Source organism: Cladophialophora carrionii (assembly GCF_000365165.1).
Source record: "Cladophialophora carrionii CBS 160.54 unplaced genomic scaffold supercont1.11, whole genome shotgun sequence".
NCBI lineage: Eukaryota > Fungi > Ascomycota > Eurotiomycetes > Chaetothyriales > Herpotrichiellaceae > Cladophialophora > Cladophialophora carrionii.
Genome location: NW_008481818.1, coordinates 651,145 through 674,521, shown reverse-complemented (window position 1 = coordinate 674,521; position 23,377 = coordinate 651,145). Strand labels below are relative to the sequence as shown.

Sequence of the window (23,377 nt, the reverse complement as noted above, 5' to 3'; positions counted from 1 at the left end):
CTTGAAGATGATAGTGGAATGGTGAGCTTCGTTTTTGGCGATATGCAGAATTGACAGATAGTCACGTAGTCTGATGTTGATGAACCGCTCTCAGAGTCACGTACCTGTATAGAAGTTTGCATGCAGTATGAGCAAGGCCAAAGAGACAGAATGTAATAGCGAGAGAAGTTATCATCTTCCAGAATCATGCTCTGTCTCGCGATATCGTCTTGCTGCAGAACACCGAGAGTAGATACTTTTCACGCACTCACCTGCAACACACCTCGCCGCCGCAATCACATGACACGCCGCCCAAGGTCCGGTCACCAAAAAATAGTCTTGATATATCATACCTGCAAAAAAAAGAATCAAATCACGCAAAGACCCCCATACCCATTGTGTCGTCCTCTCCACAGAGGCATCAATGGAATGGGCGATTCGAACCAAGCCGTCGCCAGATCCAATCTGGTTCCTGCTCGGGTCGAACTACCACCGGGTAGGGGCGTCAGGAACCCGATTGAGATCTGAAATCCGAGCGAAGTATCCCTCCGATCCAGGTCTTGACAGGACAAACTAACACCGGTTAGCAGGCATCAAGCACCTCGATCGTAGGTCGTAAGCCGTAGCAACCGTAGCAAGCAGACAAACAACCAGATCGTAGCGGCGGTAGCTGAGATCGGATCATTGGGATTCGATGATAACAATGTGGCAGGAAAAAACCAACTTCGAAAGAAGCGAGTTTCTGATGGTTGGGCCAGGGAACCTTAAGCGACTTCTCCAACCTTCAGTTTTTGCCTTTTCTGTGACTTGAACCTGGATCCTTTTTTGGTGTTGAGAGAAGTGCGCCTAAGCAGTGACACTAGCAGTGAAGGTAGATAAGGGAAGGGGATGGCAGCGAGGTCAAAGTGAAGTCAACGTGAAGTCAAGTAAAGTCAAGCTATATCGTCATTTGAACGTCGGCAATGGTGTCATTTAACATTGTCCCACAGCGCCTGGGGCAACTTTACTAAGTACAAATCGGCCGCAGTCTGCGGTCAACTACGCCATTTACATACCTTAGGATTGGAAGCATGTCAGCGTATGCTGGCAGCATGAAGATTCAATCCAAGCTATGGCGGAGCAGCTCGCAAACCAGCTGAAGATCGACATCAACAATGAGCCCGCTGTCCCTTCCATTGCCGCTGTCTTCTTGGTCAACTTCGACCATCGTAAAGGGTGCGCACGCGCGACCTTTGCTTCCGACGTCTACTGAACGGTGGCAGGTATACATTAGGATGGCACAAGTCTATCGACGATCGTCAGTTCCACAGCTCTCCATGTTTGCCGAACTGCGAATTAATCTTGCGTTACAGTCCAACTCGAGGGCGTCGTCGAGTTCAAGTCCCTACCCTCCGGCCTACACAACGTCGAGGAAGATCTCGTGTGAGTGGCACACAACGTCTTAAGGGCTATCTGCTGAAAGCTCGAAGATACTTTATCCACGATGAATATGCCGGGCTCAGTGCATTCATCAATCAACCCGACCAGCAGTCCGATCGCGCTGCCCGAATGTTGGCTGTCGGCATTCTGGTTCCGTTGGAACGTGGTCGCATAGGTCGGAGCTGGCGCCATGCTGAGACTTTGAAGGAGCTCGCAAGGTACGCATACAAGATACGCACCGCATGGGCCATGTCTGAACGCAGACAGGGCACAAATCGACACTCCTACAAACACAACCGCGCTTGAAGAGTACTGGGAAAAATACAGGCAGAAGCCCGAGGAGCGCACTCCCCAGACACCTCGGAATCCTGCAGCGGATGATGCATTGCAGCGACCGAATGGGTACACTAATTCCAGGAGCATGTCCACCGGAACGACCTACATCTCCTCACACCGTTCCCTGACTCCTCATCATCCCGCCCTAACTCTAATGGACTCTGTAAAGCTATTCGGTCCTCTCATATTCCCACTCTACCGGGCGGCGCTACTCCGCAAGCGCATTCTGATTGTGACAGACGCGCCAGTCGAATTCGCCTGTAATCTTGGTGAGGACGAGATGTTTGAGTAGGTGGACCAGCGCTAACCAAATATTACAGTATATAATCTTTCCATCTTGTCGTCCATACCCAAACCAGTGCTGTCTGTCTTACCGGAGGCCGATGTTCCCATTATCAGGCTGCGTCCCCTATTCACGGTTGGCGTTATGGATATTGCCAGATTGGAGCAGGAGAAGGCGGCAGGGCCAAGCGGAAGCTTTATCGCCTGCACGACAGACGATGTATTGGCTTCAAAACCTGACCTTTACGATGTTCTTGTCCTCTTGCCCAAATCTGAGGCACGGCAAGCGGCGACCCAAGTCTTTCCTCGTGTCGTTTTTTCGAGCCCGGAGTTGACCAAGGCTTTCCCAAGGGTTGGCATCAAAGCTACCCGGCGAGATGCTCATCGGCTCTCGCATCTGCTGACGACTCTACGCCTTTTGGAGCACAGTGATGTTGCGGCAACAGACAGCGATGTCTCATCGGTCTTGTCGGCTTCGTCCTCATATTCGGTGAACAAGGAGGTGATCGAGCCGTCATCCTGGTCCCGGGTCGCTTATAACTCCATGGTTTGGTGGGCGTCCGCTGGAGACAGGCGCACTGGATTTGGTGAAGGCGAGGAGAGTGAAAGCGAACGAGATCAGGCGCTCATGCACGGTCCAGAGGAAGAAAATCAAACTCGGGAGGTTGCAGTGGTGGGGTTCTTCCAGCGCATGACGGGTACAATCTTCAACACACTGGCATCCGCAATTGCAAGAGTGGACGGCAACGACCAGAGCTCGGAGCGTTACCGGGATGAGGAAGAGGAGGAGAGTGGCACAAGCCCGGTCGTGGAGTCTACGCAGGAGGAAAACCAAGCACTCCTGGCTAATCAGAGTGAGAAGGCCGAGGTCGACATCAACCACGAAGACATGATTGAGATGTGCCTGGATAGCTGGAGCGCGTCTGACAAGAAGTTTGTGGAAGAACTGGTGCAGCTCTGGTGGAAGCGGAAAGCAGTTGTGCGACCAGCATCGATTGAATGCTGCGGGCTTCGGATACTCTGAACCGCATCCGTAAAGCACACTTTCTCAGCCTCGTCGCTCAGCCTCGTCAGCCTCGGATCGACCGCGAGTCACCATGACGTCGATCGTGCAACGTTCTCCGCGCGCACCAAGCCGCATCAGGGAGCTCAAAAGCAAAATCGACAGGCACACCTATCATCGTGGTGTTCGGATGCTCCTCCAGCTTTTCTACTTTGCCAATGGGGCTTCCCCGTGTACCATGATTGGGAGGCACGGATACTGTCTCCGCCATGAGCTCATGACTCTCATGCAGGGAGACCGACAAGGAATCAAGCTTCGGCAGTTTTTACAAGCTGCTGCCTCATACACGAAGCTCCAGAGCACTTCCTGCTGCGAAGTCTCCTAAAGTTTATCCAAGTATCGTTCAATCGTCAAGCTCAATCGAAGATGAAGCTGACTACCGGCGCTCTCGCTGTCCTTGCAGTCCTCGGAACTGCAACGGCCCAACAGCCACTTCGTGATCCAATCGGTACAGGTCCGCCACTCGAACTTGTGCACCTGTATTTCGACGAGTGGCCGACAGGTGAGACCAAGCCTGCATGTCTCTCGATCCTGGCTCATTCTCTCATACAGGTGTCGCGGTTTCGTCGTCCGGGCGTATCTTTTCCTGCTATCCACTCGGGCTCGACGCCACGAATACCAGATATCAAGTCGCCGAGCTTGGGTCAAACAACACCGAGACCCCGTTTCCGAATACTCAGATCAACACGCCTCCAGGAGGCGCTGTCGATTATTCAACCAATCCGCCACAATCCAAGGGTCTCTCGAGTTATTTCATCTCTGTTCAAAGTGTCGTTGTCGACCCGAAAGATCGTCTCTGGGTCCTTGACACGGGTCGGGCACTGCTGAGTAATGGCACCCTGACGACGTCAAACCCTGGTGGACCGAAGCTTGTTGGCATTGACCTGACGAACAATTCTATCTTCCAAACAATTCTCTTCCCGCCGACCGTCGCACTCCCCGACTCTTATCCTAATGACGTCCGTTTTGACCTGCGTCCATCGGTCACTTCATCTGGTCAAGGCATCGCGTATCTTACGGACTCGTCCAGTGAAGGTCGTAATGGGATCATTGTGGTTGATCTCGGGACCGGAGAGTCTTGGCGGCATCTGAATAATATTCCACAAGTCCGCCCTGAGCCAGGCTTCTACGCAAGCGTCTGGGGCGAGTCAGTCTATATGAATCCCGGCAATGGCATGCCGGTCTCGAGGCTCGCATTCGGCGCGGATGGCATCACGTTATCTAATGACGGCGAAACACTCTACTTTTCGGTTGTTTCGGGGCGTCATTTGTACGGTGTTCCTACGGCTCGCCTTCGCGATCGTGGTTTGTCTTCTGAACTGTTCGCTACAGGCTCGGTCATGGACCTCGGGCAGAAAGGCGTCAGTGACGGGCTTGAGAGCGATTCAAACGGCATTGTTTACGCAGGGAGCGTGGAGACCGACTCAATCGTCACTTTTAACCCGCAAAATGGAACAGTCCAGACATATGTCAGAGACCCCAGGATTGAGTGGACAGATACATTCTCTGTGTCAGGGAATTATCTGTACTTCACGGAGAACCAGCTGTTTCGGGGGCCCTCGCAGCAGGGTGGTGTGGATAGGCGCGTCAAACCCTACGCGCTGTACAGAGTGCCCCTGCTGAACAATGCGACCAAGATTAGTCTGGTGTAGCCGGGCATAGGGAGACGAATGCGGACGGTATTGGTCCCGAGCCGGTTCTAGCGCCTTGTGACATAGCGGACAGATATACTCCGTACACAGTAGGAAATTATGGTATTATGGAAATTGGAGCGACGGATATCGACGGATGTTCGACCAGCGGGCCGAGGTTCCTTCGGTACTTTCCCTTTCGTATAACGCTGACCGTCCATCCGTCCGACGTCCACATAACATCAGCGTGTCGTTCTATTGCCAGGCGCGTATTCACAGCTTGGGGCGTGTACGGATCTTCCGCTTGCACGAGCAAATACCGGTCTTGGTGAACGGGGTACACAATCGTTAGATCTACTATTAATTGTTGCCTTCCCGAAACTTTTGACTTTTGCGGGTCGTGATTTCTTCCCACAGGTCTAGTCGAATCTCAAGGCCTCAACATGGCAGCTCCTGAGTCCAGTGAGACGCCGCCGGTCGTGCTGTTCGGATATGACTGTGAGTGTCTGCCTCGAACGGGTGGATGGCTCCCAGAACACAACCACGGCTAATCAGATGGACATGCAGCCTCTCCGTTCACGCAAAAGGTCAGATTGGCGCTTAAGCTGAAACAGATACCCTACAGTGAGTACTGCATTCCACTTCCCATTCAAGAGAATGATACCCAGAGCGGCTAGACGATCCGCGCCGAACGGACTGGCCTCCTGTTTGAATAGGAGCCTTTTGGAGGCATTCCTTCGAGTTCGAGGTGGACTCTCACTGACCGAGCAGCATTTGTTATCGTTCCCTCGATGATGCCTCGGCCGATCCTGAAGGACAATTTCAACGTCACATATAGAAAGATTCCTGTTGTGGCTATCGGAAGAGAGGTAGACACTCCGATCGATAATTACATGCGACAACCCCGACTAAACACTAGGTGTGTACCGGTAGATCTACATCGACACGTCGCTCATTCTGGAGGCCCTCGAACACCATTTCCCGCCCTCTCGAGGCTACAGCTCTCTCTACCCGTCCGGCCACGCTGCGACATACCGCTCCCTCATTCGGGGCTTCGCCTCCTACTGGACCGACCGTCCGCTCTTCCGAGTGACAACAGGCCTCATCCCCGCCACCGTCTGGCGTACGCACTTTGGCGTGGACCGCGCGAATCTCATCGGGCACATCCTTGATGCGGAAAAGCTCGCGCGCAAAGTGCCGCAGAATTTGAGTGGGTTGGACCTACAATTGAGTTTGTTGGAGCCTTTGCTCGTTGGGGATGGCAAGAAGTGGATGTTTGAAGGCGACAAGCCTAGTGCAGCAGATGTGGCGGTGTGGTATCAGCTTGATTGGGGGGAGAAGATCTCGCGGGGCGAAGGAATCAATGATTTGACGGGTGGAGGAGCGAGGGATGGAGATGGCGAAGGCATGAAAAGCGTGTTCAATAAGGAGAGGTACCCTGGGCTGGTCGGCTGGTTCGAGCGCTTCAAAGGTCATCTTGACAGTCTGCCGAGCACAGAGACGAGGATCGAGCGGACCGATGATGCGGGTATCAAGAAAACCCTGCAAAGGTTGAAGGACACAAAGCTCGCGGAGCGGGTGCCATTGACACCCACGCCGGCTGGACCTCATCACGAGCTCGACAGGCGGAATGGGCTTATGACGGGTGCGGAGGTCACTATTGCGCCTGATGATACTGGAAGGGATAGTCCGACGGTGGGGACCCTCCTGACTATCGGGCCTGAGGAAATTGTTATCAGGCCTCAGAAGACAGACCGGGAAGGGCCGAGGGTGGGAGCTGTGAGGGTACACTTTCCCCGGATCGGGTTCGTGATAAGGCCCGTCGGGCAGGCACGCCTTTGATGTGCTTCTAGAGAGATCTAATGGCAGTTACTTCGCCATGTCCGAAACTGACTATCGAGCGGGACTCTTGAAAGAGACTCTAGGAACAAGTTCCACTGACTGAGGCCGGACACAATTACGGTAGAGTATAAATCGAGTACGGATACGGTAAAGCACATGCTCACTTTCCGCTCCCTAATCTAACATCTCGCTCTTTCTCTCCTCTTACTTCACAACTCAGTAGAACAGTCAGACGACACCTGGAAGATAATATTCTCCTCCAGGTCACAGTCTTCCTCATGACTGATAATGCCGCCGCAGGCTGGCGAATTCTCGTTCTCCAAGGACCGTCTATGCGCCGTGTGGAACGACCCCGAAAATGGCCGCCGACGAGGCGAGTACGAACTTTATTCCCTCATTAACCACCATTCAGAACACGGGCTTCCAAACGCAGGACAAGCAAAAAGGCTTTGCCTCAAGCTGTACGAAGATACCGCCGATCCTCAACTCCATGTTACGCAGCTGGACAAAAGCTATAGCGATACGTACTGGCTAGGGAACCTTGGGAGGGCGGTCACAGTCGAGCAGCAGGCATGTTCGCCGTTCTCATCATGCAATGACCATAGCACGGAGTGAGAGGCTGCTGACGCTGTATGTGCGCAAGATTTTCGATCGGGCGGCTGAGATTCTGCGTCAGCTACCAGTCACATCACCCACAATCCTAGGGGCTCTCCCATATCAGGGCCCGTTTGACGACGAATACTTGTTGCCAACTACACCTCATGCCCGTCGGTCTGATATGATCGCAGAGACGTTATGGGATTCATTACTGGCAGTCAACCACGTGGACACAATTGTTCTCCGGCTTGTCTTGTGCATAGCCCAAGCGCAATTTTCCCGGCAATATGGCCCCCCACCTTTAGTGCGTCTCCTCAATGCCACCATCTACCTCCTCCGCCTCAGCCTTGATCTGGCATCCGAGGGGCGTGGTCATCCGCAGAGATGGTCTGTTGTTTGCGCATTCCTATGGACCTCGTGGCAGAGGATTCTGATGCTACACTTGCGGTCTGGTGTTGGCCCACAACTTCATGGCTTCAACTACAATATCAGGGGTCTGAACTCAATCCGAGCTCAAGATCTTGTGCTCGAGATATTCGAGTATCGTAGTAAGATGCAGCACGCTGACCTGAAGGCCACTCCCTATCTTTGTGCATGGGCTTATCGAAACCTCATCGAAGACCGCGCATGTATTTCGTCAGATGTCCGCCACATAGCGCAACATCTTCATGCTTGCTTTGGTGACAGAAAGGCCGTCTGCAACGCTGGACATGTGCAGTGTAATGGTCTATCTTCGGTCTCCTGCGGCCGCTTCGAGAACACGACCGTCGTTAACCAGTCTATGCACACGCAGAGATGTTCGGGAAAATGCCCCCGACTATTCTGGTCGCGAGAGTCATTTGTCGCAGTCTCTGGGCCGAAAGCGATTGACATTGCCGCCACAAGTACGAGCGGCCTGCGCTATTGCCAGGTCACGACGAAGACTCTCGCAATATCACATATCTGGAGTCATGGCCAGGGAGGACGACCGGACAAAGAAGGGCCCGAGGGTACGGGATTCAATATGTGCCTGCACCAGCGGTATTCCGGTGTCGCCGTCTCGCTCGGCTGCTCGTCATATTGGATGGATACGCCATGCATCCCCAGCGAGAAGGGCCTAAGACGGGAATGCATCGCCAATATCCAAGAAATATTCACAACAAGCAAAATCACGCTCGTCTGCGATAGAGATCTAATGTCCATTGATATCACGGGATCAAGCGTGGATGCGTGCGAGAAGTTGCTTGCAACCCTCCTCGTCTGCGATTGGAACATGAGAGCCTGGACACTGCTTGAGTCCATGCGCGGAAGAAGTTCCCTCTACCTGCTGTGTGCCGACGACAGGACCATCAAACTATACGACGTGCTACAGACAGTGTATCAGAAAGGGAGTATTGACATACTTGTGCCGTACCTAACTCGGTCGTATCTTCTTCCCCCGGACGATATAACGGATATCGAGCTGTTCGAGGGCGGCGGCTCCGTTGCCACAGAAGAAGATCTTCAACTTGCAGAAGGATTCATCAGCGTGGGCGAAGCCGCCGTCCTTCTCAGCCATCGGCACGCAACTCGTGACGAAGACGACGTGCTCATCTGGAATCTGCTGATCGGCGATACCCCAAGCCAAGATGCCACCGAAATGTGGAGACGTCAAATAGGCAAGAAGATCTCGACAGGTGCTCTGGTCTCGAGCGCGCCTCGATTACAAGATGTCGCAGGGTTCCGCTGGGCGCCGTCCCGCCCGACACTGCCTCGCAGGTCTACCACTAATACCGCGACCGACATCGCGCATGAGAAGACGTTTCTCGCGTATGACGGCGGTGATGCAAAGGACGGAGAGATAACCGCTGACGGCTTACGTGCGAAATGGTTGACATGCCGATTCACAACAGCAGATGTCCCAGACGGGCTACAATTGGAAAAGAACACCAGTGCTGATGAAAAGCTGGCTGCCATTGCGAAGCGCTATACTTCAGACTTCGCCCACGGCATCTTACTGCAGGTATGTCCCGCGAGAGGGCCCGGAAACGTTCCCCTACCGTATCAGGGCTCTAACAATCACGTCCTGGTGGTCTGTGGATCTCATGACGGGTTAGCATGGGATTGGAGAGGCGTGTACGAGTGGGAAAGGACGTGCCCGTTGCCGCCGTTTGTAATCGAGGAGATTTTGCTCGTTTGAACGCTACTTTGGTAGGTCTAGAGGCTTTTAATCGCACCAGACACATCCTCACTACACTGCCACGCTGCGTTTCTGGGGGGAGGGCCGGTCGTAACATAATTGTTTGACTAGAGTGTCGATGGATCTGCAGCCTGCAGCCTGCAGCCTTTGCCCGACAATCTCCTCTGCTATCAGACTGTCACTAGGAAATGATTACAGCCCTAGACAGGGCCTAAGTAGACAGTATTAACCTGGACTGGGCTGGACTAGGTTCGGATCTCACCTTCTCCCCTCCCTCTTGATTTCCATGGCACATAAGTAAATTCTTACCGGCAGGCGGGTAAGCAATCGCATACTATCCAGGAACTTAGGGCAGTGGGTTCATGCGGGCAGGTAAGCAAGCAAATCCTACAGAGTATAAGCCATTACGATACCCATCCACTAGATTCTTACACGTACGGTGTTCGTTGGATGGCGCAGCATGTGGAAAGGTACTTTATCCTACCTCTATGGTCTAACAAGGTAAGCTAACGCCCGCTGGCAGAGGTATCTTATCTATAAGCAAGAGAGAGCGAAGAGTCGAGGATGAGAGTACGAAAAGTGAGTTTATACCGGCAGTTAATCATATACGATAGGGAATCTAGGAAAGTGAGTTTATGCACGCAGGTAAGTAAGTGAATCCTACACGGGTATAAGGAGTGACGATACCCATCCACTTGATTCCTATACATGTATGGTATTCGATGTCGCAGCGTATGGACAGCTCTATATCCTACCTCCGGTCCCATAAGGCAAGCCAACGTCGCTTGGAGACCCACCGAGTCTGTAAATAAGAGAGAGAGAGAGAGAGAGAGAGAGAGCGCGGATGACTGGAGCACAATAATCGCATGGATCATCACTAGGTCGTGGACATCGCTCCCTTCCAGCTTTACCACGCATTGTGAGGACCGAACGGAAGCCGCTGTTGAAAGTGAATGGAATTCGTGACTGACATACCGTCATGAGTCTTGCTCCCGCTCCCTGCGACTATAATGATCCTTCCCAATAATCATACTCGTACAGAATTACACCTCCAGGTGTGAATGCTGTGCCGGTACGCAATATCACCTGTCCAGAACTCCTCGCTGTAATCAAAAACAGCTCCGCCGTCCAGAACTCCACGCCATGACGGGAAATAGCTCACCATTGTCGATCGAATTGCCGCCGTACCACTTCAGCCACATCTCTTCCACTGCAACCCGCTGAAGCCCACGATCTGGCTGAATACCTCGTCCCTACGTGCCAAATGCATGACCGCCCTCTTCTCCCCCTGATAGGGCACAAACTCCAGCCCTGCCTCCTCACCGCCATGACTGTTCTGCTCGGTGATCTTGTGAATCTCCTTGATATCGTCGAATAGTAGATTCCATCCTCCGGCGTCCTTTTCTTTATTTGCAGAACGCGAGCTCGAGGTCAAATTGAGGTGATGCTCTGAGCGCTTCGGTGCGAAAGAAACGGAAGTCACCAGAACGATGAGCCTGCCTTGGACGTCGTTGTTGTCTTTACATGTGTAGGTACCTATGAGATGGGTGTCCCTGTCAACGGTTCGGAGTGTCTTGTCGGAGGTGAGGTACTGGTGAGCTTCGCTCTGCAGGCGTGAGACGGCCCATTCCGCTGATCATCTGTAGTCAGCCGTTTTTGGATCTTGTGGGGCAGCAATCAGGCGCGACTGGCTTACCGTGAGTAGGACTCTTCCATAACAGCCAAGTTATTGGGCTGGCAAGCAGTCGATACCGAGGATACCGGACACCGATTGGTGTCAATATGAAGAATATTACTCCACAACCAAGAAAACTCATTTGAACCAGGAGCCAGGTTGGCGTCAGGGTAATGATAACGAAACCAGTAAAGAGGAATCCCAGTGTCACACCCGTGTAGCGCGGATTCCGCCATTCGTAGAAGCTGGAGAGAGGTATCAGTGCGACAGCTCTCAGAAATGGCACGATGCGGCAGATCGGAGCAGGGTGAGAGACCACACGTACTTCTGTGTCCTCTCGAGGATGTCAGCAAGACGTTCCAACGAGTCAAACACAGCCGGTCCCGCTTCCTGGATGACGCGGTCGACCCATCCACGAGTGCCATACTGCGTGATTAGCTCGCCCAGGTTCTGTGCGATAGCATCTTGATCTTCAGAGTGGACGGTGGCCTCTCGCATCTTGCTCAGAGTCGGAGGATGCCAGCGTCGGTATAGGACTTTCAAAAGGATGTAGAGGATCTTCTCAAATTAGCCACAACAAAAAACCAAGTTTCGTTACGTACCAAAGCGCGAGTGATGTAACTGTAGAACAGCAGGAAGAAATACAGGGTCATGTAGCCGAAGCTTTTGCGTGGGTCCTCCCAATGAGATACGTTCCGAAGCTTCATTACGATTGTCTGTAATGGTGTAGAGTCGACGATGAGTCGCTCGACACTGGATGCCAGCAGTTTGCGGTCAGGCATAGGCATCTTAAACTCGGGGTCGATATAATTCTGCGCATTCGCTTCCAACTGATACTTCAGGATCTAAAAAAGAGTGTGTCAGTCCAAGGTGTTGTTGTCCTTTGGCCTGGTACTTGCCTGCTGAATGTATGCCGTCCAGGGGAGTCGCTTGTTTTCTGTGCTATTCTTGGCGAACAGCGCCGGTCGAGCAGGAGGAGGTGGTGAGGCTTTTATCCTCCCTAGTATCCTCACATGTCGATCAATTGTCCACCGTACGAAGAAATCTTGCCTGAGCTGTTTCATCTGGACAAAAGTCTCATATTCGGCTTCTTCCTGGGTCTCATTCGAGGCATTCTGGACCTTGTCGGCCTGCTGTAGAAGTTGTACGTCTACGCCGTGAGCGATCTCGGCCTTGGCTATGCTCTCGGCAAAGTCATTCCCGCGTTGGTCCTGCACCGTAGAGATGATAGATTGGACTGGTTGGTGTATAAACTCTTTGACTGGAGGGAACTTTGGTTTATCCTCGAAGGTATTGTCTAGTCTCTGGTTTTCCACGGAGCTGTCCGGCGGAGGTGGTGCAAGCGTAGGCGCATGGTCGTGGTGGTGTTCATGCGGTTGGCTGTGCGATGCCTCGTGCTTCTCATCGATGGCGGCTTTGATTTTATTGATCCCGAAACGGGGATGCACAACCGCCGAGAGGAGATTGTCTTTGACCGCCTGGCGGATTGATGGTTTCTGGTAGTCCATTGCCTCTGGAGACGGTCGCGGATCGGTGGTATCATCGCTCCGAGGTCCCACATCGATCTGCGCCCGGTCGAGCCCGTTGGAGACCGAGCCGAAGTCGTTAATGCTGGACGCCATTTCGGAACGAGTATGCAAGGACTGCTGCCTTTACTGATGATGTCGTTAAACTCTCCTTGAACGCAAGCTGAAGTGCTTGAGTCTGGTTGCGCAGTGAACCCCCCTCGGATTCCATTGTGACGTCTGAAGACAGAAGTGACGCTGTCGGAACGAACTTCCATCTCGTCACACAGCATTTCGTTCGGTTTGCGGAAGGCGCTTCCGATGTTGTCATCTCCACGTGTGAGTAAGCGGATTGTGTAACCACTAGCGCTCTCGCCCAAACCGCGTAGGGCTGATGGACATCTGAACTTTCCAGTGAACTGTAGATCGGGAGATTTGCGGACCGAAGCGGGCTACGTAGGTTCGATTCCCGTGCAGGCGTCCTCCTTGCGACAGTATCATACGAGTGGTGCTGCCAGCTGGACAGCACAGATGCCAACAACGGCTCCACCATACCATCAGCAGATATACCTGGATCGGCAAGAATAAAATCTCACTTCTTGTTTCAACTAATTATGTCTCGAATGTCAGGGCCGTCCCACGTGGCTTGCACGGCGCTCCCATATCTCTAGCCTTGAGCAGTAAAATTGTGACTGACCTACAAGTTCATCCCGCACTCTCTGTCATACCCCTCCTTGCGCTTGCCAAGTGATTCCTCATGCCGAAGGTATCTCGGATGACGGTACCATATCCTTCGACTCTTCCGTGCTTGGGCTTGCGTAGACGAAGGCCATCTGTTTCTTTGTGCCTTGGTGGAGGCACTCGAGGACCATGACTCTCTGTTCTAACTCCTCCTCCCTTGCGGCCTTTTCCGCATGAGCCCGTGCTCTTGCAACCAACGACTCATTGTGTTGGTGCAGTTTCCAAAGCGCAAGAATCCGTATTTGGAGTCCAACGTCGGGGTCCAGCTTTAGCTATCTGCCACTGCGTTGTCGCTGGGTTGTTGATCGTGGCGGAAATGGGTGTTATGATTGGCCATAGAGTATCAGCATGTGCTTGCTCTTGTTCGGGGCTCTGACCAGCGATGTCCATAAAATAGGCGCCGGCATGAGTGGGGGTGTTGAGACCTACGCCCGTATTCGGGTTGACTGCATCAATGTTCAAATACTCTGGTCCAGTGCCTGCGCCGACGACTGGGTTACTGGGGTCAAGAGCGCTGCCAATACCTCCTGAAACGGGGTCGTCAAAGTATAAAGCATCATCAGTGTTCCAGAAGGACTGAGCATGGTCAGCGTAAGCCTCTTGGAAGGTGTTCCACTTATCCTCCCACTCACCTTCAGACGGTCAATTTGAAGAAGACGACGACGGGGAGGGACAGGATGAAGTCGGCGAATCATCACCCTCATCGGAGGTAGCGGAGTTGTGACTGCCAGAGATGAGCGCGATATTTTCACCCTCATCCTCGGACTTGCTTCGAGCACGACAGGCTGAGGGGGAGACTGTAAGACATCCTCGGCCCACTGGTGCATGGCTCAGCAGAGCCGCTGTCCGGGTCTCTAACCTCGCTGTGATCCGTAGACTGCATGATCCGTGGTCTAGAAACCAAGACCAGCCACTTGCTACTACACTCGAACACCGAAGAAAAGGATATTGATCACAAGCAGTCGGGAGGTAAGCGTGCCTACGGAAGGAAAAGAAGGGTGCTTTGTGCTACGGAATCACAATAAGATCGCGAGAGATACTGCAACAGTCCCCGTCAACAAACAGTTGGCCATTGTGCCAATATACAAAGAGAAACTTCGGAGTTTCGGCAGAGACTTTGTTCGCGCGTCAAACAAGAATGCTTCACTTCGCGATAAAGGAGCTGACGTTGCTCTTATTGTTTGTGCTATCAGAAGAAAGCCGGCGACTCCGTCAACAATCCCCTTGAGCGACAGGTGACCACTTATTGCATTCTAGGGGGGGTTGCAAATGGTCATATGGCGAGGTGGTGCCTGTTGTCGTACAGTATGAACCGTCATCTTTTGGCACCCGGTCCGTAAAAAGTGAAAAAGACGAGTCTAACCGAGGATATGTAGGAGGGGCACTCCATTCTCTTCATACCGTCGTGCTAACGCACACCAGGGCAGAGTCTCCCCAGTCTCATCTCAGTTTGGATTGAGACACCATTGTCGAGTTCGACGTTTCGCTCGTGCCGGGCAAGCAGCTTCACGCCTGTGCCGCTGTCGAGGTCAAGCTCACCCAAGCTTGTCTACCCATTGCTTGAAAGACAATGTTAAGGGAGGTCAGGAACAACCGGGTCGCAATGACTGTGTCGAGTACAGGCTCGGAGCGCAGATGTATGGTGGCAATCGTAATGGAGGTAGGCGCAACCACTGTTCCTTGAATCGTTTACCTGAGGTCTTCTCAGCATCTCGAGATGATCTCTTACTGACTATGCCGTTATTCTTTCTTTCTTCTAGGATCCTTCGGTTCCTGGTCCCTCGCACTGTATCTTTCCGTCTTTACTCTGAAACCGACCTACCAACACACCATCTTCATCTCGCATGACGAAGGAGATTTTCCCTTGGTCCATTTACATGTACTACCCTGGTCTCCATGACTTCCGCCAAAGGCAAACAGGCTCTGGGTCCTGGTAGGAATACTGATTCGACCACCCAATCCAGCAGCACGCGCCTCGATTATGGGGATGGCGCCGGCGGAGAAGAATCTGACGATGATGCTGGGGTGATACTGTCCCAGAGCATGGCTCGAACTATTCGTGATCTAGAACGTCTCGTGGCAGAAGCCGTCGAGCTTGCTGAAACAGCAGGTGCTCCTGTCGACCAGTCCTTCCCGGACGAGACACGCCAGCAGTTGTCACGTCGCCCGACTTTAGGTCTTGCAAAGAAGATCAGCCAATACCTCGAGGAAGTTTCTTCGAAAGCAACCGCGCCAGATTCCACAAAGAACAGCGAATCCCCGAGTTCGAAACCATCTTCGCCCAAGTCGCCGTACCCTCAGGATAAGAAAGAGACGGAAAGCGAGACAGTTCGCTGTCAGGGAGCTTGTAGCGCTGATAATCTGCTTGTCCTGCCACCAGAACCGGTCGCGGAGCCTCTGTACGAGAAGAAGCCAAAACTGGTACGAAGCAGAACATCAGCCGAGGCGAGCTCTGGTTTCCCTGGAGCAACGAGGCTCTTTCTCTCCCCTCCTCAAATCGGACCTCGAACCACTTCTGCAAGACGGGATGAAGAGAGCCGACCTCTCACACCACTGCCTACACCTGCCATCCAGTTGAATGGCGACAAACTGAAGGTCCACTTTGAGGAAGACAAGGAACCGCTGCTCGGAACAACCCGGGCGGGTCATGAAAGACACTTCAGCCAAATGTTTGGAGTCCCATCCCGACATGTGAGCATCAACATGGCACATTCGGAGGCCTACCCAGACTACAAGATCGACCTCAATGGTGCGCGGCATGTCGATATAGCCGAGAGCCCAGACGATTTGAACGTTCACAGTACTTGTCATCATGCTCCAGTTGCACGGAACTGGCCGAGTTCGCGGAAGCGTTTTGCTGCATGGATGAGCTGCATCAATACCGCGTGCATCGGTATAATCATCGGCATATATGCAGGAGAAGTGCCCGCAATCCAATACGTGATTGTCGACGTCAATCGACAGGTAATCCTTGGAAATGTATGCCTTTACATCGGCTTGGCCATTTCCACCCTGATCTTCTGGCCGCTACCTCTCCTGCACGGGAGGAAACCGTACACGCTCCTTTCATTGGCGTCTGCACTGTGCTTGCAAATACCTCAGGGCGTTATGGTACTCTCTTTCAGAGATCCGGACGTGGGGCGGTACCGAATCGTACTGCTTTTGTCGCGTGGTATTTCGGGCTTTGCTCTTGGATTTGCCAACATCAACAATTTCGCAACGTTGCTGGATGTCTTTGGCGCGTCTCTGCAGAGTGATGAGTCGCAGGAACAAGGCAACCCGTACGATGTTCGCAGACATGGCGGAGGCATGGGGTTGTGGCTAGGATTCTGGTCCTCATGCTCTATTGCCACAATCAGCATAGGCTTCTTGTTGGGAGCCATCATCATCAACGGCGCGTCTGTGGACTGGGGCTTCTGGATTTCGTCGCTGTTGCTGATGCTTGTAACCCTGCTCAACGTCATGGCACCGGAAGTGCGTCGATCTGCCTTCCGTCGAACCATTGCGGAAATCACGGGGGAAGGAGGCAGCTTCAGCAGGGTTGCTCGTGGCGAAATCAAGTTCCATCTCACCGGAAATGGGCCCTACTGGTGGGGCGAGGAAGTCCTTGCCGGTATCCGGTTGAGCTGGCGCATGGTCAAGCAGCCAGGCTTTTTGGTGCTCTCAATCTATGGCGCTTGGGTGTATGCGCAATTCATCCTAGTGATCATGGTGAGTTACGCATTGTTGGATGTGGCTCTGGCTAATATCAGCAGCTACTCGGTGCCCTGGCCTCGACTCAATACCGGCTGCACGCAAATGTAGTCGGCGCCTGTGTCTTCTCTCTCGCTCTTGGGTCAGCCTTGGCAATTCCTTTCCAGACCGGTTCCTGGTTCAGTCGATCACGTTATCACCCAACTCGGACCGACAGCATGACATTCCAAAAGGCTATGGTCTGGTCTTCGCATACTGTACGCCGAATGTTGTACACACTGTTCCTACCGCTCACAGCGATCGGATACGCACTTTCTTCCAGAGATCCGCCGTTTCCCATCGCAGTGCCGTGCATTTTTGCTGGTCTTGTTGGTTTCGGCGCAAACTTGGCGATCGCAGAGTGTTTGGCTTTACTGATGGGTACCTTTGATACATCAGACTTGCAACCGGGTATGACTGGACGTCCGGCTCGGAAATCCATCACCGGGCGCATTCGAGAGCAAAGAACCAACTTCTCCTGCTATCCACGAGTTAGTGCTGGCGTTGCAGTAACCCAGTTCCTCATGTTTGTGTTCGGCGCAGTCGCCACAGGCATTGGGGGTCGTGTGGAACGAAGGTACGGTGCAGAACAATCCGCTGGCATCGTCGCTGGTGTCCTCATGGCGCTCACTCTTGCTCTCACCGTCGTGCTGTACAAATGGAAGAGCGTCCAAATGATTCCTGTTGGTCGAGACCGTACCAGAGAGGAGGATGCCCAGGGTTGGGAACCTGTAATCCTGGGTCTTCCAAGCGGCTTCACCCGCAAGATAAACACTCTTGAAGCCGGCACTTACAGCCGGTGGTCAGAGATTCGACGACGGAACCATTTGACAACGGAGCTTCGAGAGGTTGAAGGGCTCTAGAATTGGGGCCGGGGGTGTCGAGATTATTGGATCAATGAATGTCGCTCTAAATCGTGCTTCTGTCGGACAGAATCATTCACTGCTGCATATGCTCGTGGGAATGTTCCCACAGGCGGCTGGCGCTGCGGTCCGCTCGAGAAAAGCCACTTCTTTTTCAAGAGCTGAAAGATGAGGAGCTTCATACACACCCACCTCATAGTATTCGATGACGCAGGCGCGGCCGCATGGTTGCGCGAATTAGAGATTAATTAATAGCAGCAGTGATGCAGAGGTCTGGTGGACAATGCAATCGTCCATCCTACACGCTCCGTAATCCTCCCCTGTTTTGGAGCACACGTACAGTAGCTATGTTAGCGGTTGGTCCATGAGAAACAGATAAGAGTCGGCACGCCGCCCCAATCCTAGCGGACGGTTACACCAGATGATTCAGCGTGCATTTGGGCGTAGTGATTGGCCTGTTTTGTCGTGGGAGGGCGACTCCCGAGGGCGCCGGTGGTGCCGGGGATCTCGCAGCTTAAATAATAGCGCGCTGGCTGTTGCTTATTTTCTAGTTAGGTACGGAATAGTTAGGCGCACTGCGCAAGAGAGCACAGGCTTATGTGGGGGCGCGATGTCATAATTCGGCAATGGCATGGTCACCCAAATTCCGTGTTGTCATCACCGCTCCGCTCTCTTTTACGACCGAAAGCTTTATCCCGCTGCAATGTTGCGGCCTTGAAGCCTCATAGAAACGCTCTTTTCCGTTTACATCCATTGGCAACTTGCTTGTTACGCACCTACGTCGATCGACTGAGGCTTGGATAAAATTCTATTTCCCTTCGTTTGCGCCTCAGTTCCAATCGTACAACCTCACCCTTACGTATCGATCACCCGTCGCTCGTGTCACTCTCACCCTCGCTCCTACCCGCCAGCGGACTTGGTTCCGTTTCCACCAGCGCCTGGCTGTCGGCTCGCGAAGTGCACAAGATACGGGCATATGGTTCTGTTTACACAGCGCCACGAAGTACACCGTCAGCCGCCTACCGTCGTGGACCACAAGCCCCATCGACCCTCCTAAATAAGCAGAAAGAGGCGACTATTTGGTCAAGGAGCAAGAGCAACAGGCTGGGAAATCTGCAGTCATGGATATCGTCGATCGAGACATGGAGCGGGCAGAGGTCCAAGCCACGCGACAATGGTCCCACGAGAGCAAGGAGCGCCGGTCATTGCACAGTCAAAGATCTCAACGGTCAATAGGATCCAGCTCATCTGCATCCAGTACCGACTCGACCCCTGATATGGATAGGATTGCCACGGCAGGAGCCTCAAGTGCGAACATGCCCTCGTATCGGGCTGCAAGGACAAGGACACATCCGATTGAAGACCTTAGAACGGAAACACATCGCCTACAGCATATCCAAACAGTGGGAGCCAGTGTGAAGTCGAAGACAGACACGAGGCCTTTACCTGAGTTTGGAGGCGGGAAACCATATCCCCCGGATCTTCCACCACAGGAAGCGTATGTGGTCGAGTTTGACGGGAAAGATGACCCTCTACACCCCCAAAATTGGCCTTTTCGGAGAAAGTGAGTGGACTAAGGAGATAATGTGAGTGACTGGGTGCTGACTGGACTACAGATTTTACATGGGCGCAATCCTGGCATATGTGTGTCTGTGCAGTACCTTCACCTCCTCCATCTTTTCCGCCTCTACCTTCAGCGTAGCGGCCCACTTCGGCGTCTCTGCTGAGGTAGCCACCTTGAGCACGTCTCTGTATGTCCTCGGATACGCATTTGGACCTCTGATTTGGGGTCCTTTCTCAGAATTGCAAGGTACAGGTTCTCGGGTCCGTCGCGAAGAGGGTCGCTGACAAGCGGGACTTAGGCCGAAAACTACCGATCATGATTGCAATGTTCGGCTTTTCCGTCTTCTGCTTTGGCTGTGCCGCAGCAAAGGACCTTCAGACCGTCATGATCTGCCGATTCTTCACGGGCTTCTTTGGATCATGCCCGTTGGCCGTGGTTGCTGCCGTATTCGCTGACATGTTCGACAACACCCAGAGAGGCACGGCCATTGTGATATTTTCCTCAATGGTGTTCATGGGTCCAATGCTTGGACCATTCATTGGAGGCTTCATCAACAAATCGTCCCTCGGATGGCGCTGGAACTTGTATCTTCCAGGCATTATGGGCTCGGTGGCAGTCATTCTGCACACCGCTTTCATTCATGAGTCCTATGCGCCTGTTGTCTTGGTCAACAAAGCCGCCGAACTACGTCGCCGAACGAAGAATTGGGGCATTCATGCGAAACAAGAGGAAGTCGAAGTGGACTTCAGGGAACTGGTGACTAAGAATTTTTCCCGGCCGATTCGACTTCTCATCTCCGAACCCATCATTCTGGCGATCACATGCTACATGTCCTTTATCTACGGCCTGCTGTACTGCTTCTTGACGGCATATCCGCTGGTCTTCCAGGGCGTGCATCATATTACCCCCGGTGTGGCGGGTCTGCCTTTCTTTGGGATGGTCTGCGGTATCTTTATAGTGGCGGGCTATATCATTTGGGACTCGAAGAACTACAACAAAAAGCTTGCAGCAAATGGCGGAATCCCGGTGCCAGAATGGCGACTCCCACCGGTCATGATTGGCGGCGTTTTATTCGCCGCCGGTCTGTTTTGGTTCGGCTGGACTGGGTACAAGGAGTCAATCCATTGGATCGTCCCGACTCTGTCTGGTCTATTTACAGGCTTCGGTCTGTTGGCCATCTTCATCTGCTGCTTCAACTACTTGATCGACTCCTATCTCATGTTGTAAGTTTGGCTGGCTCTGTCTTGGCTGTGGTATCGATTAACACTCTTCTAGCGCGGCCTCCGCAATTGCGGCAAACACGTTCCTTCGATCGTGCCTCGCCGCTGGCTTCCCCCTATTTTCCCGACAGATGTTCAATAACCTTGGAATCGAATGGGCAGGGACACTCCTCGGCTGTATCGCCGCTCTCTGTGTCCCGATTCCCATCTGTTTTTACTTCTTCGGCAAGAGACTTCGCCAGAAGTCCAAATTCGCCCCTACCATGCAGATTAAGAAACCGGTGGACGAGGAGAACACCAGCGATGACAGCGACCAGGAGGCCAATATGGCCGCGTTGCACGCAACAAGGAGCCGGGCACACCATGATCTGGAGGTCCGCAGCAGGAGAAGTCGAACGAACGGGAGCTTGGCGACCACGCCCAGCAATCCCGCAGCGGAGGACCCAGAGAAGACTTCATAGCATGAAACGGAAGCCAACGATATGCAGCCGGCGAGTGGAAGGAATCCAGATGCTGCGGCTTGGAATCCTGCAACCTCGACTTCGGCAGGTTAGGACGATGCGGACTCGAGTGGATTGTCTTCTGCGACAACTGTTGCCTGCTGAGCTCCAGCCTTGCATGATGAGATTGTGGATAGCTATTGCCGGTCTAGCCGCTTGGAGTGTCCATATTCTTTCGCGGTTGAAAGTAGAAACCATTCTTCGAAATGCACTTCACCTGCTGCAGCGATAGGCTACCGTCAAGCAAGCACCGACGTCTCATGTTTCCCTATCGTGTTCGGTTGATGCGGGAATTCGCACGAAATTTGGCCGAGAGGGCCAAGTCCACGAGGATAAGTTCCGGACATATATAATCTCGATCTGCCATGGTACAGTGTCCTCTCTCTCTCTCCACGCTCATTCTTATGCCTCAATTAAAAGAGAGGCCACTTCTATGACAGACAGAGAGTACAGTTGGCTCAAAGGGTGGAATTCTCCATCTCACAAACGTCTCTCTTTCCAATCACTCACGAATTTCGCCGACTGTTGATTCCTGCATCCTGGCAGTCAAAAGATACCTACGTTAAAATAGATCCTCCACCATCAGGTCAGCAGTGAGACCGAGAGTGCGCAGGGACGACAAGAAGCGTTCCGCCGTGACCATGTATGGGCCTTCGTAAGGATGATTGGCAGTATGTTTCGGAGACTTGCAGGGCATCAACTGCCGAAGCGCCACGAGGAGTGAGCCTCGCGCAGCTCCACATTGTGGCTCTCGAATCAATCAGAACTCAGCAGATGCTCGGCGTCGGGTGAGGCGTAGGCACATAGCCAGCTGCTGTCGCTTGCTTGTTCCTCGATGCCCAGTGCACTCTGCCCTCGCTTGACGCAACCATGATGCTTACGACATCATCACCAACCACAAATGACAAATCGCGGAACTGGCTCCAGCCTCGCCAATGCGCTCCACCGGTCATGAGCTCCAGCTGTGGCACAGATCCAAGTTCGAGAATCATCCGCGCCAATCTATTCGATTACGCAGACATCGGCCACATTTAACCTGCATGTTGCTGCCATCTGTATTGCACCATAGTTCGGTCTAGATCAGACATTGAAAATCTCGGGAAGAAAAAAAATGCGTCTGCCAGCGGCTCAGACGTACAGATACTTAAGCTCCCGATCTGCCCATCTCACCTGCGCTTCACTCTCCCCTCTCACACGACCCTCGATAAAACCAACGACACCACTCGCCAGCGTACAGACGACCATTCCACCAACCCGTCAATTCACGTCATCACCCAGCAAGATGTCATCCGACAGTTTCCTCGAGGCTGTCAAGTCGCGCCGCACATACTATGCGCTCTCTGGCGAATCTCCCATTTCGGACAAGAAGATCCACGAGATTGTTGACGCGGCCATCACGCACGTGCCCAGCTCTTTCAACTCGCAATCCACCCGCGTGGTTGTCCTGTTGAACGAAGAGCACAAGAAATTGTGGGGCGATATCGTGATTCCCATCATTAAATCTGTCGCACCTCCCGAGGCATGGCCGGCGTCCGAGCAGAAGCTCAACGGCTTCAAGGCAGCTTATGGCACGATTCTGTTCTACGAAGAGCCAAAGGACGTCGCCAAGTTGCAGGAGCAGTATCCGCTATACGCCGACAAGTTCCCACAATGGAGCGAGCACACGAACGCCATGCACCAGTATGTCTGTAAGTATTCATCCCAACCTTTTGACGCCTATAGTTCTATGATGCCTGGCGGTGGTTGAAAGCGTTGCTGACTAAGCGCGTGATAGTGTGGACCGCTCTTGAGAAGGAAGGGTTCGGCGCCAACCTGCAGCATTACAACCCTTTGATCGACGAGAAGATCGCCTCGACCTGGAACGTCCCGCAGAACTGGAGCTTGAAGGCCCAGCTGGTGTTCGGCAAGCCAGCCGCCGACACCTACCCCAAGACCTTCAAACCTCTGGAGGAGAGAGTCTTCGTTCACGGTGCCAAGGAATAGATCTCAACTAGCTTTCGGTGATAATTGTGTCCAGGTCAGGGCTTTGCAGGGCGTTCGACACTTCGTGGTGGCGAGAGAAAGATAGAAGATTTACAGTAGCTGGGTTCAGCCGATGGACGATCGGCGAGCAATTTCCCATGATTATGCCAACTCTCTTCGTCGCCTTGATCAAGCACTTTCTCAACAAGATGAATCAGACTGTTCCTCTTCTCGGGCTTGCGATATCATGTCTGCGTTTCTGCCCACGCACCGTATCTGCTGATGATATTCAGATCCCACTTTCACCC

General features: G+C 53.0%; 9 protein-coding genes across 9 annotated transcripts; 7 read left to right on the top strand and 2 right to left on the bottom strand.

Annotated features, from left to right (window-relative positions):
* Positions 1-1,090: 1,090 nt before the first annotated feature.
* On the top strand, positions 1,091-3,040 carry G647_09966 (uncharacterized protein; the record flags this gene model as incomplete). Its single annotated transcript, XM_008725958.1, has 6 exons — positions 1,091-1,194; positions 1,242-1,276; positions 1,332-1,401; positions 1,449-1,616; positions 1,666-2,003; positions 2,055-3,040. The coding sequence occupies 6 exons, from the start codon at positions 1,091-1,093 to the stop codon at positions 3,038-3,040; spliced, it is 1,701 nt and encodes a 566-aa protein (XP_008724180.1).
* Positions 3,041-3,445: 405 nt separating this feature from the next.
* Positions 3,446-4,731, top strand: G647_09965 (uncharacterized protein; the record flags this gene model as incomplete). Its single annotated transcript, XM_008725957.1, has 2 exons — positions 3,446-3,581; positions 3,632-4,731. The coding sequence occupies 2 exons, from the start codon at positions 3,446-3,448 to the stop codon at positions 4,729-4,731; spliced, it is 1,236 nt and encodes a 411-aa protein (XP_008724179.1).
* Positions 4,732-5,153: 422 nt separating this feature from the next.
* G647_09964 (uncharacterized protein) lies at positions 5,154-6,552 on the top strand (the record flags this gene model as incomplete). The annotated part of the gene is made up of 4 exons (XM_008725956.1): positions 5,154-5,208; positions 5,278-5,334; positions 5,482-5,579; positions 5,644-6,552. 4 exons carry the CDS (start codon positions 5,154-5,156, stop codon positions 6,550-6,552), a joined length of 1,119 nt encoding a protein of 372 aa, XP_008724178.1.
* Positions 6,553-7,147: 595 nt separating this feature from the next.
* G647_09963 (uncharacterized protein) lies at positions 7,148-9,307 on the top strand (the record flags this gene model as incomplete). Its single annotated transcript, XM_008725955.1, has 1 exon — positions 7,148-9,307. One exon carries the CDS (start codon positions 7,148-7,150, stop codon positions 9,305-9,307), a length of 2,160 nt encoding a protein of 719 aa, XP_008724177.1.
* A 1,192-nt stretch (positions 9,308-10,499) lies between these two features.
* Positions 10,500-12,604, bottom strand: G647_09962 (uncharacterized protein; the record flags this gene model as incomplete). The annotated part of the gene is made up of 5 exons (XM_008725954.1): positions 10,500-10,939; positions 11,004-11,227; positions 11,308-11,540; positions 11,585-11,827; positions 12,020-12,604. The coding sequence occupies 5 exons, from the start codon at positions 12,602-12,604 to the stop codon at positions 10,500-10,502; spliced, it is 1,725 nt and encodes a 574-aa protein (XP_008724176.1).
* Positions 12,605-13,429: 825 nt separating this feature from the next.
* Positions 13,430-14,055, bottom strand: G647_09961 (uncharacterized protein; the record flags this gene model as incomplete). Its single annotated transcript, XM_008725953.1, has 2 exons — positions 13,430-13,804; positions 13,861-14,055. 2 exons carry the CDS (start codon positions 14,053-14,055, stop codon positions 13,430-13,432), a joined length of 570 nt encoding a protein of 189 aa, XP_008724175.1.
* A 1,069-nt stretch (positions 14,056-15,124) lies between these two features.
* Positions 15,125-17,823, top strand: G647_09960 (uncharacterized protein; the record flags this gene model as incomplete). The annotated part of the gene is made up of 2 exons (XM_008725952.1): positions 15,125-16,939; positions 16,984-17,823. 2 exons carry the CDS (start codon positions 15,125-15,127, stop codon positions 17,821-17,823), a joined length of 2,655 nt encoding a protein of 884 aa, XP_008724174.1.
* Positions 17,824-18,944: 1,121 nt separating this feature from the next.
* Positions 18,945-21,068, top strand: G647_09959 (uncharacterized protein; the record flags this gene model as incomplete). Its single annotated transcript, XM_008725951.1, has 4 exons — positions 18,945-19,387; positions 19,440-19,633; positions 19,686-20,610; positions 20,663-21,068. 4 exons carry the CDS (start codon positions 18,945-18,947, stop codon positions 21,066-21,068), a joined length of 1,968 nt encoding a protein of 655 aa, XP_008724173.1.
* Positions 21,069-22,389: 1,321 nt separating this feature from the next.
* On the top strand, positions 22,390-23,090 carry G647_09958 (uncharacterized protein; the record flags this gene model as incomplete). The annotated part of the gene is made up of 2 exons (XM_008725950.1): positions 22,390-22,795; positions 22,882-23,090. The coding sequence occupies 2 exons, from the start codon at positions 22,390-22,392 to the stop codon at positions 23,088-23,090; spliced, it is 615 nt and encodes a 204-aa protein (XP_008724172.1).
* Between the last annotated feature and the right edge of the window lie 287 nt (positions 23,091-23,377).